Genomic DNA, 12566 nt, shown 5'->3' with positions numbered 1-12566 from the left:
TCCCTGTGATAGACACTGTTGAGGGGAAAGAACTACCCCCTGGAAGGAACAACAAATGAGAATTGTGCATTAATTATCGCTTGACTCTCCCAAGCGTACCTTTATGGTCCACATTGACAGACACTTATGGCATGCACACACACAGAAAGCTAATTGAGAAGACTGCTGTCAATGAAAGAAAGACGGCCCTGAGCTTCAGTTACATTGGTGTTTGAGCTCTATGCCATTCTTGCTTCTCTGTGCTGGCCCTTGATTCAGTTCTTCAAACACCATCTTGAAGCCTCTGTCCCCAATTGAGACATCTGTTTTGAAACGTACAGTCAAGTAGCTGCCACTGGAAACAAACTGGAGATCCCTTTTTTGGCCACATAAGCGCCCTGCAAATCCCAAGAACAGAGGGCGGGTTAGAGACATTGAAGTCATTATGTGAAAACAATTCCACTTTACTGTACGAAGAAGTCTGTGCTTCATTCACAGGCCGCCCACTTCTTGCCCACCTCCCTCATTTGCATTCCTATTGGGTACCATGAATAAGAAATCTGGACCAAATGCCCAGGCTTCTCAAGGATTAAGGTATCCCCACACAGGAAGGAGTTGACACTCAGTATAAATGTTCTGTTTGTCTGAGATCTTGAGTCTCAACCTAAAAACTTCTGGTTAAAATAATCCTTAGGCTGAAGGCTGCCCAAGAGGAAAAGGGATATAGGGTTATTGGCCTGAAACAGGCTTTCTCAACCAGGATTTCGTGAAACCTTGGGGTTTCTTCATGACCCTGGAAGGGTTTCCCAAATGGGTGGAAGTTAATTAATTTTTTATATATTTTTTTAAAAATTTAAACATTAATCGGGTGATATGACTGTATATGTTCATGCTGACCTACCCCCCCCCAGTGGCCAATGTTAGGCCTGGAGGGGGTGGGAAGGGGAGGAGCCCCAGGTGGGCGTGTCCACAGCTCTACTTCCCAACCACATTCTGTGTTTTCTCATCACTTCTGGGGTTTCTCGAAGCCTGAAGAATGTTTCAGGGGTTTCTCAATGATAAAAATGTTGAGAAAAGCCGGCCTAAGGTCTAGATCCACATGAGAATTCTGCCACTTGTAATTTTCAACTATCAGTGGAACATTGCAAACTGACAATGAAAATTAAGCAGCAGTGGAGTTGTATAGGAGATACATCCCACACAACATTTTCGACTGAACAGGTTTTTTAGTGTCTATGAATACATACTGCAGCATTACAAACTACAACTGCCTCAAGTTCATCCCTGGGACAGACAAATTAGCAGTACTAACACCAGGGATATCCCTTGTTCTGGACACCAGGAGGATGTACCCTTTGATTAAAATTTTGCTACCAATGTACCTTGAATCTCCTTGCTGGGCCATTCTAGTTGTGAATTTGTTCGTATGGCTACTAAAGCATCTATACCCCACCTTTTCCTCTAGATTCAAGGCAGATCACAATAATAGTTAGAAACATTTTCAGTTTAAGCCTAAATAAAACGACCCCCCCCCCAACTCTACCACCCTTAAAAATGGCTGCAAATCCAAATTTGCAACCCTGGCAAGCAGGTAGGCCTTGAAGTGCCTCTTGAAGATCTCCAAGAAGGGCCCCCTCTTCACATCTTCAGGGTCCCCTGGCCCCTGGCAGTGGATAAGGGGTAAAGGCTGCCAAAACCAGGTTGGGAAACTCCCGGAGATTTAAGGATGCAGCCTGGGGAGGAAAGGGACCTCAGTGGGGTACCAATGACATATAGTCCATCCTCCAAAGCATCCATTTTCTCCTGGAGAACTGATCCATTTTGTCCAGAGTTCAGCTGTAATTCCAGGAGAAACCCAGGTTCTGCCTGGAAATCCCCTGGTTTTGCATCTCCAGACAACAGAGATCAGTCCCCCTGGAGAAAACGGCTGTTTTTGATGGTGGAGTTTGTGGCACTGTACCCCACTGAGGTCCTTGGCCTCCCCAGGCCCCATTCCCAAATTTCTAGGAGTTTCCCAGCTTGGATTTGGCCACCCTTTCCCTCCATTTCCTGCCAGTGACCAGGAGGGACCTGGCAAACCTGCCGGTACCTCTGTTTCAGGGAGCCTATTGCACAGAGTCAGGGCCACAATGGAACAAAGCCACATGGGCAACCCTAAGTGGTGGGATGGCCAACAGATGGCTGCCTGATGTTGGGGCACAGAAACCTCTGGAAGGAAGCTATTCTTCAATTATACTGACAGGTGCAGGAAAGCTGCCTTATGAAGGACAATCTTTTTTGCTGTACATAAGATGACAAACGAACATACAGACCGACATACCAAGAACTTCTGAATGACAATCTGGTCCATCACAAATGTTTAGTGAGTCCCAGGCACAGTCCTCAGCATCCTCTGTTCCAAGATCCTTGATCACAGCTTTCAGCCTATTCCCTGATGCAGAATACACTGTCCACGTGCAGGTCAATAAACTGGGGTAAATATGCGGGTAATTGGGAGACGTGAGCTCAGCCATTCCTACTGGAATCAGATCCAGAATTGGACATTCTTAAGGAGACAGAAAGGGAGAACGTGCCTTAAGGTGCTGGGACTGTGGTTGTTATTATTTCACAATTATATTTGTTGTCTTTTTATTATACCTAAGATACCAGGAGATTTGGGGGGTGTCGCTTGGGGACAGACTTCAGCAGGGCACAATATAATACAGTCCACTCTCTGAACCTGCTGTTATCTCCAGAGTTGAGCACACACACAAAAGTTAGCCAAATCTTGAGACCAAGTGCATAGCTAAAACTAGACACTTTATATACCCTAAATCAGGGGTAGTCAACCTGTGGTCCTCCAGATGTTCATGGACTACAATTCCCATGAGCCCCTGCCAGCATTTGCTGGCAGGGGCTCATGGGAATTGTAGTCCATGAACATCTGGAGGACCACAGGTTGACTACCCCTGCCCTAAATGTATGGGTTAAAGAATTATTCATTGCACTATCCCAAGTACTTGGATGAGCCAGACCATCTGCCCCCTGGCTTCCAATGGGGAAAAGAAACAACCCAGGCCATGGAAATAAACACTGCTGAAAAACGAGTTGATTTTTATACCCTACATTTCACTACCCAAAGGAGTCTCAAAGTGGATTATTATCTCCTTCCTTTCCTCTCCCCACAGCAGACACCTTGGTGTAAACTGCACGGAGCTTTTATTCCAATCCCAGATCGATTCAGTCCCTGCCCTCTACACAGAATGCGAGGTAGGTGGGGCTGAGAGAGCTCTAAGAGAACTGTAACCTACCCATGGACACCCAACTGGCTGCATGTAGCAGAGGAGTGGGGGAATCAAACCTGATTCTTGAGGCCGTCACTCTTAACCATTACATCATGCTGGCTCTCCAAGCATGAGAGAGACAAAGTTGCCCTTAGAACAACTAACACTGTTCTCTCCCAAGACACAGGGCAGCAAATCACCAGCATGTGGCAAAAGTGGAGTCATCTAGGCCAACATACTAGGTGGCTTCTGCAAAAGTTGGATACAATTGACCAACATGCCCAGTTTGGCCTGAGATCCATCCATGCTTTTGCCATAGCCAACCAAAGCAACTCAGTCTCTTGAGGATTTCTGGTGAGTCACGACAAGACTCTTCCCACAACACGCTTCCAAAAGGAAATGGGACTCTTGGTACATACTGAGTCCCCAGCCCAGAACACTAGTGGAAGAAACTGAAGCCAGAAAATGTCCATTGTATTCTAGAGAGCCATTCAGGCTGGGCGAACAAAGGACCTTAAAGGTTCCTTTGAAGGAGCAGAGATTTCTGGCTGTGATTGTGATTGAGGACTGGCTGATTATCCACTCTGTGCGATTCAAGGCATGCTTAGCCTTCTCGGAAAGTGATTTCCATTTGGATAGTCCCATTCTCCTAGTAATACGTGCATACAGTCACACAAGGAGAGATCTGTTCTTACCTTTAACAGCATCTCTTGTTCTGTTTAGGACTGGACCTTGCAGAAGAAGGAAAAATGGCCAGGACAAGGAGTTAAATTTCTGAGACCATTGAGGGCTGATGAACCAGCAAATTTATAGGCTTGAAAATGTAGATAGAAAGGAAATTCTGCTCTCACAAATTTGCACTAGATAAGCCATCGCAACTAATACTCTAAGCACAATGCAAGATGACCTTATGCAACTGAAAAATATATGGATGGAAAAGCCAAGTCGCCTACTAAAAAAATCTATCCACTGCATAATTGAAGCTACTTCACTAAGTATATAGGTTTCTAATAAAATATATTACTCACTGTTAAAAGAAGAATTAAAAACAGTGTACACTATAATGTTTAAAAAATACAGAGGTATTTATTTTGCTCTATGGGCATGGTCAGGGGTAGTCAACCTGTGGTCCTCCAGATGTCCATGGACTACAATTCCCATGAGCCCCTGCCAGCAAATGCTGGCAGGGGCTCATGGGAATTGTAGTCCATAGACATCTGGAGGACCACAGATTGATTACCCCTGGTTTACATCATCGGTAAATCAAACTGGACTTTAAATTTGTTCAGTCATACTTAAAGATGTTTAGTATAAAAAAACACTACAAATATTAGCTCAGTTTCCCCTAAATTTCAGACAGAAGTGGCACAGCTATTTTCTGAATTAGTCTTGGAGGCACACTTAAACTCATACATGACAAACAGGTTCTGCTTTACAATCGCTTAAACAGAATTATCCTTCCAAAGTGGAGCCTGCCCTATTTCCTTATTCACGATCTGCATTTATTTCCCAAACTGAAAAGAGTTGAGCATAGAACAGAGACTCATGCAGAGGCAATGGGCATCTTCCTATGCTGTTAAGTATATTGGATTTACCCAAGTCTTGAATTAACTTTATATGGCACGTAGTTTAGGGACTGCTGTATTCATTGTTAGTGGTTTTGTAGTACATTTCTATAATTCTTTAAGGGGAATGTTCCCATCACCTGTTGGGCCTATGACATACAAAGTGTAGGGTCAGACTGTGTCACCATGGCATATTTTAAGGCTGAGCAGTCTAATTTATACCTGGGTCCCAATTTGACATAGGACTCCAGCCGAGAAGGGGAAACGAGACAGAGAAGGAGAATTTCAAGTGAAACCATCTTTATTCCCTTTACAAGATTCAAGGCTAGAAAGAAAGGATGCAAGGGAGAGTGACCGCATCAAATGACATCACAAGACAGTAACGCAATCCAATCAATGCTGCCCTTGATTATTGCCTAATTGGGAGTTAATAGGGAACCCAACAGTTTCATTTGGTGAAAAGAAGAACATCCATTGGTTTATCCTGAAGAGTTCATTGAGCTGAGGTCTTGGTTGGCAGAATACTCCCAGGATGAAGAGAAAATCTATACTGAAACCAACAATGAAGTTGGGGTAGGACTGCCAGCTCTTGGCTGGGAAATTCCTAGGGATTTGGGGATGGAGACTGGGGAGTGTGAGGTTTGAAAAGGGCAGGAATCTCATCAGGGTTTGATGGAATCATTCCCCAAAGTAGCCATTTTCTCCAGGGGAGCTGTTCTCTGTAGACAGGACATTAGTTATGATTCTGGAAATCTTCAGATCCTACCTAGAGATTAAAAATATGAAAAACCATGAGCAGTAATATAGTGACAAAGATTGAATGCTCTACTTTTCCAGAAAAATACAACAGTGGAGACAAAAATAAAGATCAAACATAGAACTAGCAGGATGCAGAGTATCATTCCTGTTCCAGAATGTAAATAGAATGCTTCAGTTCTCTAGTTCACATTCTGGAACAGGGAATCCTTCTCTTACCAAGTCCTTCTAGTTCTATGTTTGATCGTTGTTTTTGACTCTGCTGTTACTTTTCTGGAAAAGTAGAACATTCAATATTTTCACTATCTTGCCTTCCACTGTTTTTCGTATTTTTACTATATGGCCCATTTGTTTTATGTCTCCCACCTGTAGTTTGTCAAGCCTAATTTGCGGTCCATGGCAAGGGATTCAGTGAAGTAATGAAGAGAGAAGAGGGAAATAAGCCCACCAAAATACTGGCAAAGGCATCTCGGGAACAAAACTGCCTACAAAGCTGGAGGGACTATCTTGTTTATGAATTTTGGAAAGCTGAAGCTGAAGCTGAAGGGTGTATATCTACATGGGCACTGGGATGATTTAAATGCAGTAATTGAGTTACAGGGAAAAGGGACCGACCTGTATTGGTTCAATAAAATCTGAGCTGCAGTCCAATTACATATTCCTGGAGTCAGGATTAGAGTACCGGGGGTAGGCTGTACAGTGAGCAGGGTTCTATAACTTCAAGGTATTCTCCAACAAACTTGAATCAATTATTGTTAGTTTTCAAAGGGTAGCCATGTTGGGCTGAAGTAGATCACCTAGATTTGGAGTCCAGGAGCACCTAAGAGACCAACAAGATTTTCAATGTATACATTTTTGGGATTGGGCAAAGGAAGGTATGATTCTTAAAAGCTTATACCCCAAAAATCTTGTTGGTCTCTTAAATTGCTTCTGGACTCCAATATTACTTCTGGAACCTGAGGACAAAGAGACTTTTAATCCATGTCCTCTGAAGACCACTCCAACAGGTGGCTCCTCCCACACAAGAGCATCCAGCAGAAACTACTGTTGGGTCAGGAGGGGCCCCTGCTCTTATAGCCAACTGGAATATTTTATCCAGGCATCTGGCGGACAGGTCAGAGGGTCTCTTTTGAGGTGTGCAAATATAGAGGTCCCTGTGGCAGGGAGAGCCTCATTTGTAAGAGATGGTTATTACTTATTTCCTCCAACGGTTCTTGACATTGCTTAATCTAGATGCCGTCAAGCTGTCCTGCAAAAACCTTACTTACTGGGCTGAATTCCATGGATTCCATAGGCAAGAACAAATCCTTTCATCATTGTTGCTGCACCAGAATTAAAGGTCAGCGTCACCACAGGACCGTGAGACTTTAATGGAAAGCGTGGCGCTCCATCACAGAAATTACCTGTCAGACAGAGCCGTATTACACAGAAAGCCCCCTGACACCGCAGTCTCTTGCTCAGACAAAATTTCACGTACACAAGCATTCTTGGCACACTGGAACAGTCTCCGGCAAAGAGCTATCTCTTAATAGCATAGGACCCATTCTCTTGAATAAATTTACATGGCTGGAGCCCGGCAGCTTCTCATTCAGTTGGCTTGGATGAAAATACCAGTGGCTGCCACCACCAGAATATTAACAGACAAGCTATGCAGGAAGCGTAGAAGCAAGATACCAGAACGGGACCAGCTCCCAGTAGCCAGAAACAACTGCATGCATCATGCATGGGTACAAGTCCCCTTCGGGAGATCTGAGTGATGCCTGTCAATCCTGCACAGGTAGACTGGTGTGAATCTGATTGCAATTGGAATAGAAAACTGATTGCAACTACTGTTCTATTTAAGGAGGGAAATAGAGTTTTGGTTAAACTCTCCTTGCCAAAACCTCTAAGGTTTATAACATATGATTAAAATACAGGGATGAGTTAAAATCAATACTTGGAAGAGAGAGGATAATGCTGGAATATGCACTTGTAGTGTGCATGATTCAAAAGCATATGAAGAATATCCTGCAGGGGGCATTAGAGGAGATGTGTATTTAGCATAGTTAAACTGGTTTCCTCCTATGTCTTGATTGGTTTGACTGGAGGACTTCCTGCTCCTTTGAACCAACTTCCTCCCTGCTTGCCTCCAGAACAGGCTGAATGAAAGAAGACAACCGAACAGGTAGACAGTTAGGGATCTCTCTCCTCTTCCTATATAAAGTTTGTTTCTCTCCTTAATGAAATTATTTTATTCTTTTAAGTTAGCCTGGTTTTTCGCTTCTAGTTGCATGTTTAAACTGTCAACAGATAAAACCATTCTTATACCATCCTAGCACGGCTATATTCAGTGAAAAGGAATCTTGGGACACTTTAAGGATTAGTACATTTTGTTCCCAGCATAAACTTTTGTAGACTAGAGCCCACTTAAATGTTATCACATCTTAGTCTTTCATGGCCTAGAGATGTATAAAACAAATCCAGATTTATAAACGCATACAACATGAAGGGCAATTATTTTTAAAATGGAGTGAAAGCAACATGAAACACACAAGGTACAGTCTATGCAAACCTTAAAAATCATTATTTAATACAGCTGTAGTGGGGAGAATATAATCCTTCTAAAGCTGTGCTACACTTATAGAAAATCCATAAGTATGTGAGAAAGGCTTCATAGCCTAGGTCCTGGTTAATTTATCCTACTGATCAATTGTAATTCAGATATTTCATGCCAATACCTAGTTAACGATTTTAGTTTAAATCCATCGTCTCCCCCCATGATTATAAGGGGCACTGGTCTTTTGGAGCCACCTTTTGACGTACTTGAAAAAAAAGATTCTCATTGTCATTGTGTCGTGCCACCTCATCAAATGTCTCACCAAGCACCTCTTTTACTGATTCCAATCCTTCATAAATAGAGAGTCCCCCGCGGCAGTCGGAAAGAGCTTTCTCAAATGTGAAGTCTAAGAAATCCAACCGAATGACAGAATTTAATGGGCCGACAATTCTCCAGCAGCAGCTGTAAATTAGTTAAAAAAAAGAGAAAAGAAGGGGGAGGTAAAGGTAAAGGTAAAGGTATCCCCTGTGCAAGCACCGAGTCATGTCTGACCCTTGGGGTGACGCCCTCCAGCGTTTTCATGGCAGACTCAATACGGGGTGGTTTGCCAGTGCCTTCCCCAGTCATTACCGCTTTACCCCCCAGCAAGCAAGCTGGGTACTCATTTTACCGACCTCGGAAGGATGGAAGGCTGAGTCAACCCTGAGCCGGCTGCTGGGATCGAACTCCCAACCTCATGGGCAAAGCTTTCAGACAGCTGCCTTACCACTCTGCACCACAAGAGGCTCTTAAGGGGGAGGAGAACAATGCATTAATGAGGTCACGTTTATTCTACCACAGGATGATAAAGTTTGGGCTGACTGGGAAAGGGAATATGGGTGGTAAAAGGACAAAGTTATTACTTGGCCACGGACACGGTTTTTTTTTTATCGTTAAGTCAATCAGTGATGTCACCAGAACAACAAATACTTCAAGTAGGTAAGAAAGAAGGAGCCAAGGAGTTTCCGAAAGGGCAACGCTCCATCCTGTGAATCAAACGTTCCGAAACAAAACCAGCACAATCCTGTGCCAATCTGAACGCCAATCTGAAACTTATTTCCTCAGAGCGAGGTATTGCTAATACCAATAACTTTTACATCCAGGTAAACAGATTAAGGATTGCACGCTCTAATTAAAAATCTAATTTAAGAGCCTGTTATTTATTCAGCAGTAGTCTCTAGGCTCTGCTAAAAACTCTGGTCTTTCCTCCAACCCAAACCACCCCACGTGACAAGAAACTTCTTTCCTCAGAGCAGGGAGGCTAGAAGGATAACCTGAGGCACAAACTATCCCCCCTCAGCAGTGCGGAGGTAAAGTTTGGTGGAAGAGAGGCTGCTAAGGTGGTAAATCGTAGGAGATATTCCTGATGATCAGTAGAAATACAGCAGGAATTCCTAGGAATTCAGTTTAGGACTGGCATCTGAGACCCCCCCTCCCCATCTCTCTCCTTGTAGACACATCCTGCTCTTTCCCTCTTCCTCAGGCTGGTTAGGAGGACAACCTTTCCCTTTTCTCCAGAGGAAGAGGTGTGGTAAGCCATGGACTATGGTTGCCAGCCTCCAGGTGGGGCCTGGAGAGGCTAGATAACCAGATGACAGAAATGCTGATTCTGTGAATTTAGGCAGATTGTTAAGTGGATGGGCAGAAGGGATTGTGCCAGTACTTGGCTCTTATGGCCCTTTCTTGCATGCCCAGGGAAATGCCGATTGCCACTTTGGGATCAGAAGGTGAAATCCTAACAGGCCAGCCTGACCAGGGATTCTGGTTTGGACAGGAGATCATCTGGGCATGGAATTAAGGTCACTTTGGTGGGCAGGTAGATTTGAATTTCCTGCATTCTGCAGGGGGCTGGACTAGATGACCCTGGATATCCCTTCCAACTCTACGATTCTATGGTATCATGGAATCGCACCAATCCCCAGGTGACAGAGATTAGTTCCCCTTTAATTAATTTCATTTTTAAAATTTTATGCCACCCTTCCCAGGTCAAACGAAGCTCCCTGTCTCACATTTCTCAGTCTGTAGCCCCCTTCAAATGTGCCAGGACCCCCCACAAGACTATATGGCCCCCAATGAGAATGGCATCTCTAGCCACAGATTTCTGCAGCAGGTGAGAATGAAAGCTGTTCTTTCACCTAGCTGTCTTGGGATACCCATTTGGAAAACCTGGAGACTGGATTATTCCTTCCTGGGCAGTAAGGATGGCATCTCTGCAGTGAGCCAACTGCTGGTTCAGAAGGTTGGGGTATTTCAAGTTTTTCCCCATCTTTGGCCCTGGTGGGGAAAGAAAGGAATTAATAGCAAGTGGAGATGATGAGATTTTGTTTCACTTGTAGGCATTGGCTTGCTCTTTGGTTTATGGACAGAGTGGCAGATTGAACAGGATGGAAAAGGGGCCAGAGAGTTGAACTTGTATTGGAGCAGGCTCTTACATATCCTGTTTAAGCGGAAGAAGGACCAGTTTTCCCCCTTCTCACATGTACCATTAAAAAAAGAGGGGCCTGCCTTAGATTTGCATATAAGCTATCCATGTACCATAAAACAGGGGTAGTCAACCTGTGGTCCTCTAGATTTCCATGGACTACAATTCCCATGAGCCCCTGCCAGCATTTGCTGGCAGGGGCTCATGGGAATTGTAGTCCATGAACATCTGGAGGGCCACAGGTTGACTACCCTTGCCATAAAACACCCTTTTTGGGGAGATAAATTCACATTTTGGTTGGTCCTGCTTTTTGGCAAATAAAGAATGAATAGACCATATCGAAACCAAGTACACATGTCCATCAATGAAGAACCAGCTCATAATCTTCACAGAAGGCATAAAGGCACCCCAAGCTTTTATTGATTTTGTATGTTTTAACTGCCATGGTGACTTCTGTAGAAACCCAAGAACTGCATTTAGTGCTGAGAATTCTTGGTAAGATCATCCTCCCCCAAAAACACCTGGAACTGGAACAAGAACCCAACTAGTGACAGTTAGGACCTTCAGGGGTTGAATGTCTGTATAAATGTTAAAATTATATTACTTTTATTGTGCACAATAAAGAAAAAACATATATCCAGCCCATATGCTATTGCAATCCAGTATGCTATGCACTATGTGAACCAATAGATGGACGCATTTCAGCCTTATAGGGCCTTGTTCAAAGGTCTGGTTTGAACACACACCAGTTCTTAACACATACAGAATATGTACAGCAGCCAATAAAAGCTCCCAAGTAAGAGCTGTAAAGTATCAGAGTCACTTAATGAAAGGAGATGTCTAGTTTTCAGCCATTAGTTCTCTTCCAAAGGCTGCCCCAAATTTTCAATGGTGTGTTCTCTTATTAGTGCATGTACTGCAATGAGTGAACATCCCTCCTCCCCAGTAACCAGCAGGAGTTTCACCTTCTGGGATGGGGGGGGGAGTGTTTTTTTGCCACAAACCTTCTACCAATTGCCAAAGCGTACCCACCAATGCGCTGACATCCCTTCTGGGTGCACAGGGAGTGATTGTCAATGTCACAGGACGTACTCGCCCACAATTTCCCATCATTTCCCCCCAGCCAGCCAGCTGATTGGCAGCAAGGAAATGCTTGCTGATAGCAGGAGAGCCTCTATCCCCAGAGGGAGCTTGACTAGCCTGCCAACTCTGCAACTATAGTATCCTCGGATAAAAAGATTAGGTCCACCTAGCCCTGTATCCTGCTTTCCACAGTGGCCAACCAGATGCCTCAGATGGGCTGTAAGCAGGAAACAGAGGCAAAGGCATCCCTTGTTATCGCCACCCAACAACTGTCATTCTGAGGTATACTGTCTCTGGACATGGAGGTTCCACTTAGCTATTCCGGCTAATAGGCATCGATGAGGCTGATGCACTTTAGAATGCACTTTAGAAGTAGATTATCCTGTTCTGCACTGGAAAATCCAGCTGTAAAAGCACATTGAAAGTGCATTATCCAATGTGTGCAGACTTCATCCTAGAAAAAGACGGATTTGTGAGATTTGCAGAGGAGGCTGCTACCTTGTCCATAAGGAGCTCCCGACAGATTCATAAATAACACCGGTGGTCCCTCTACAGTTTCCTGTCCAGGATGATTTACTGGCACAGCCGCTGGTCCCTTTTCTGTTACAAGACACACTTGTGTAAATATGGGGAACAGAACAAATAATGGCATTTCATTAAAAGTAACATACCCCTCCAGCTGACATGAGGTAGATCCCCCCCCTCGAAAAAAGCTATGCATTTCTGAGATCTTCTGCAGATAATATAACATCATTTCTGCCAGCCTGCGCAAACAGAACATTTGGTGCAAAGTGCATCACCCCAGCAGGCTATTTAAACCTTACTAAAAGGTTTAGGCCTTCTTGAACTAGAGCATCTAATGTTTAAATCCCTTCCTGTAGAATAGACATGTGGTCCCCTCTACTTTTGCATGAAAAGCTGTT

At 44.0% G+C, this 12566-nt stretch overlaps 1 protein-coding gene across 1 annotated transcript in view; it reads right to left on the bottom strand.

Annotated features, from left to right (window-relative positions):
- OVCH1 (ovochymase 1) overlaps positions 1 to 12566 on the bottom strand; it is a 37425-nt gene continuing 24859 nt past the window's right edge. The window contains exons 21-27 of the mRNA XM_077340961.1: positions 12142 to 12243; positions 10274 to 10412; positions 8422 to 8561; positions 6832 to 6966; positions 3938 to 3973; positions 2300 to 2524; positions 1 to 377 (exon numbers count right to left, since the gene is read on the bottom strand). Coding sequence (XP_077197076.1) covers positions 196 to 377; positions 2300 to 2524; positions 3938 to 3973; positions 6832 to 6966; positions 8422 to 8561; positions 10274 to 10412; positions 12142 to 12243 — 959 coding nt within the window. The 3' untranslated portion in view covers positions 1 to 195. The remainder of the gene's footprint in view (positions 378 to 2299; positions 2525 to 3937; positions 3974 to 6831; positions 6967 to 8421; positions 8562 to 10273; positions 10413 to 12141; positions 12244 to 12566) is intronic.

This window comes from Paroedura picta, chromosome 5 (genome assembly GCF_049243985.1).
Source record: "Paroedura picta isolate Pp20150507F chromosome 5, Ppicta_v3.0, whole genome shotgun sequence".
Classification (NCBI taxonomy): domain Eukaryota; kingdom Metazoa; phylum Chordata; class Lepidosauria; order Squamata; family Gekkonidae; genus Paroedura; species Paroedura picta.
Note: the sequence above shows the minus strand (reverse complement) of the source record. Positions and strands in the feature narration are given on the sequence as shown.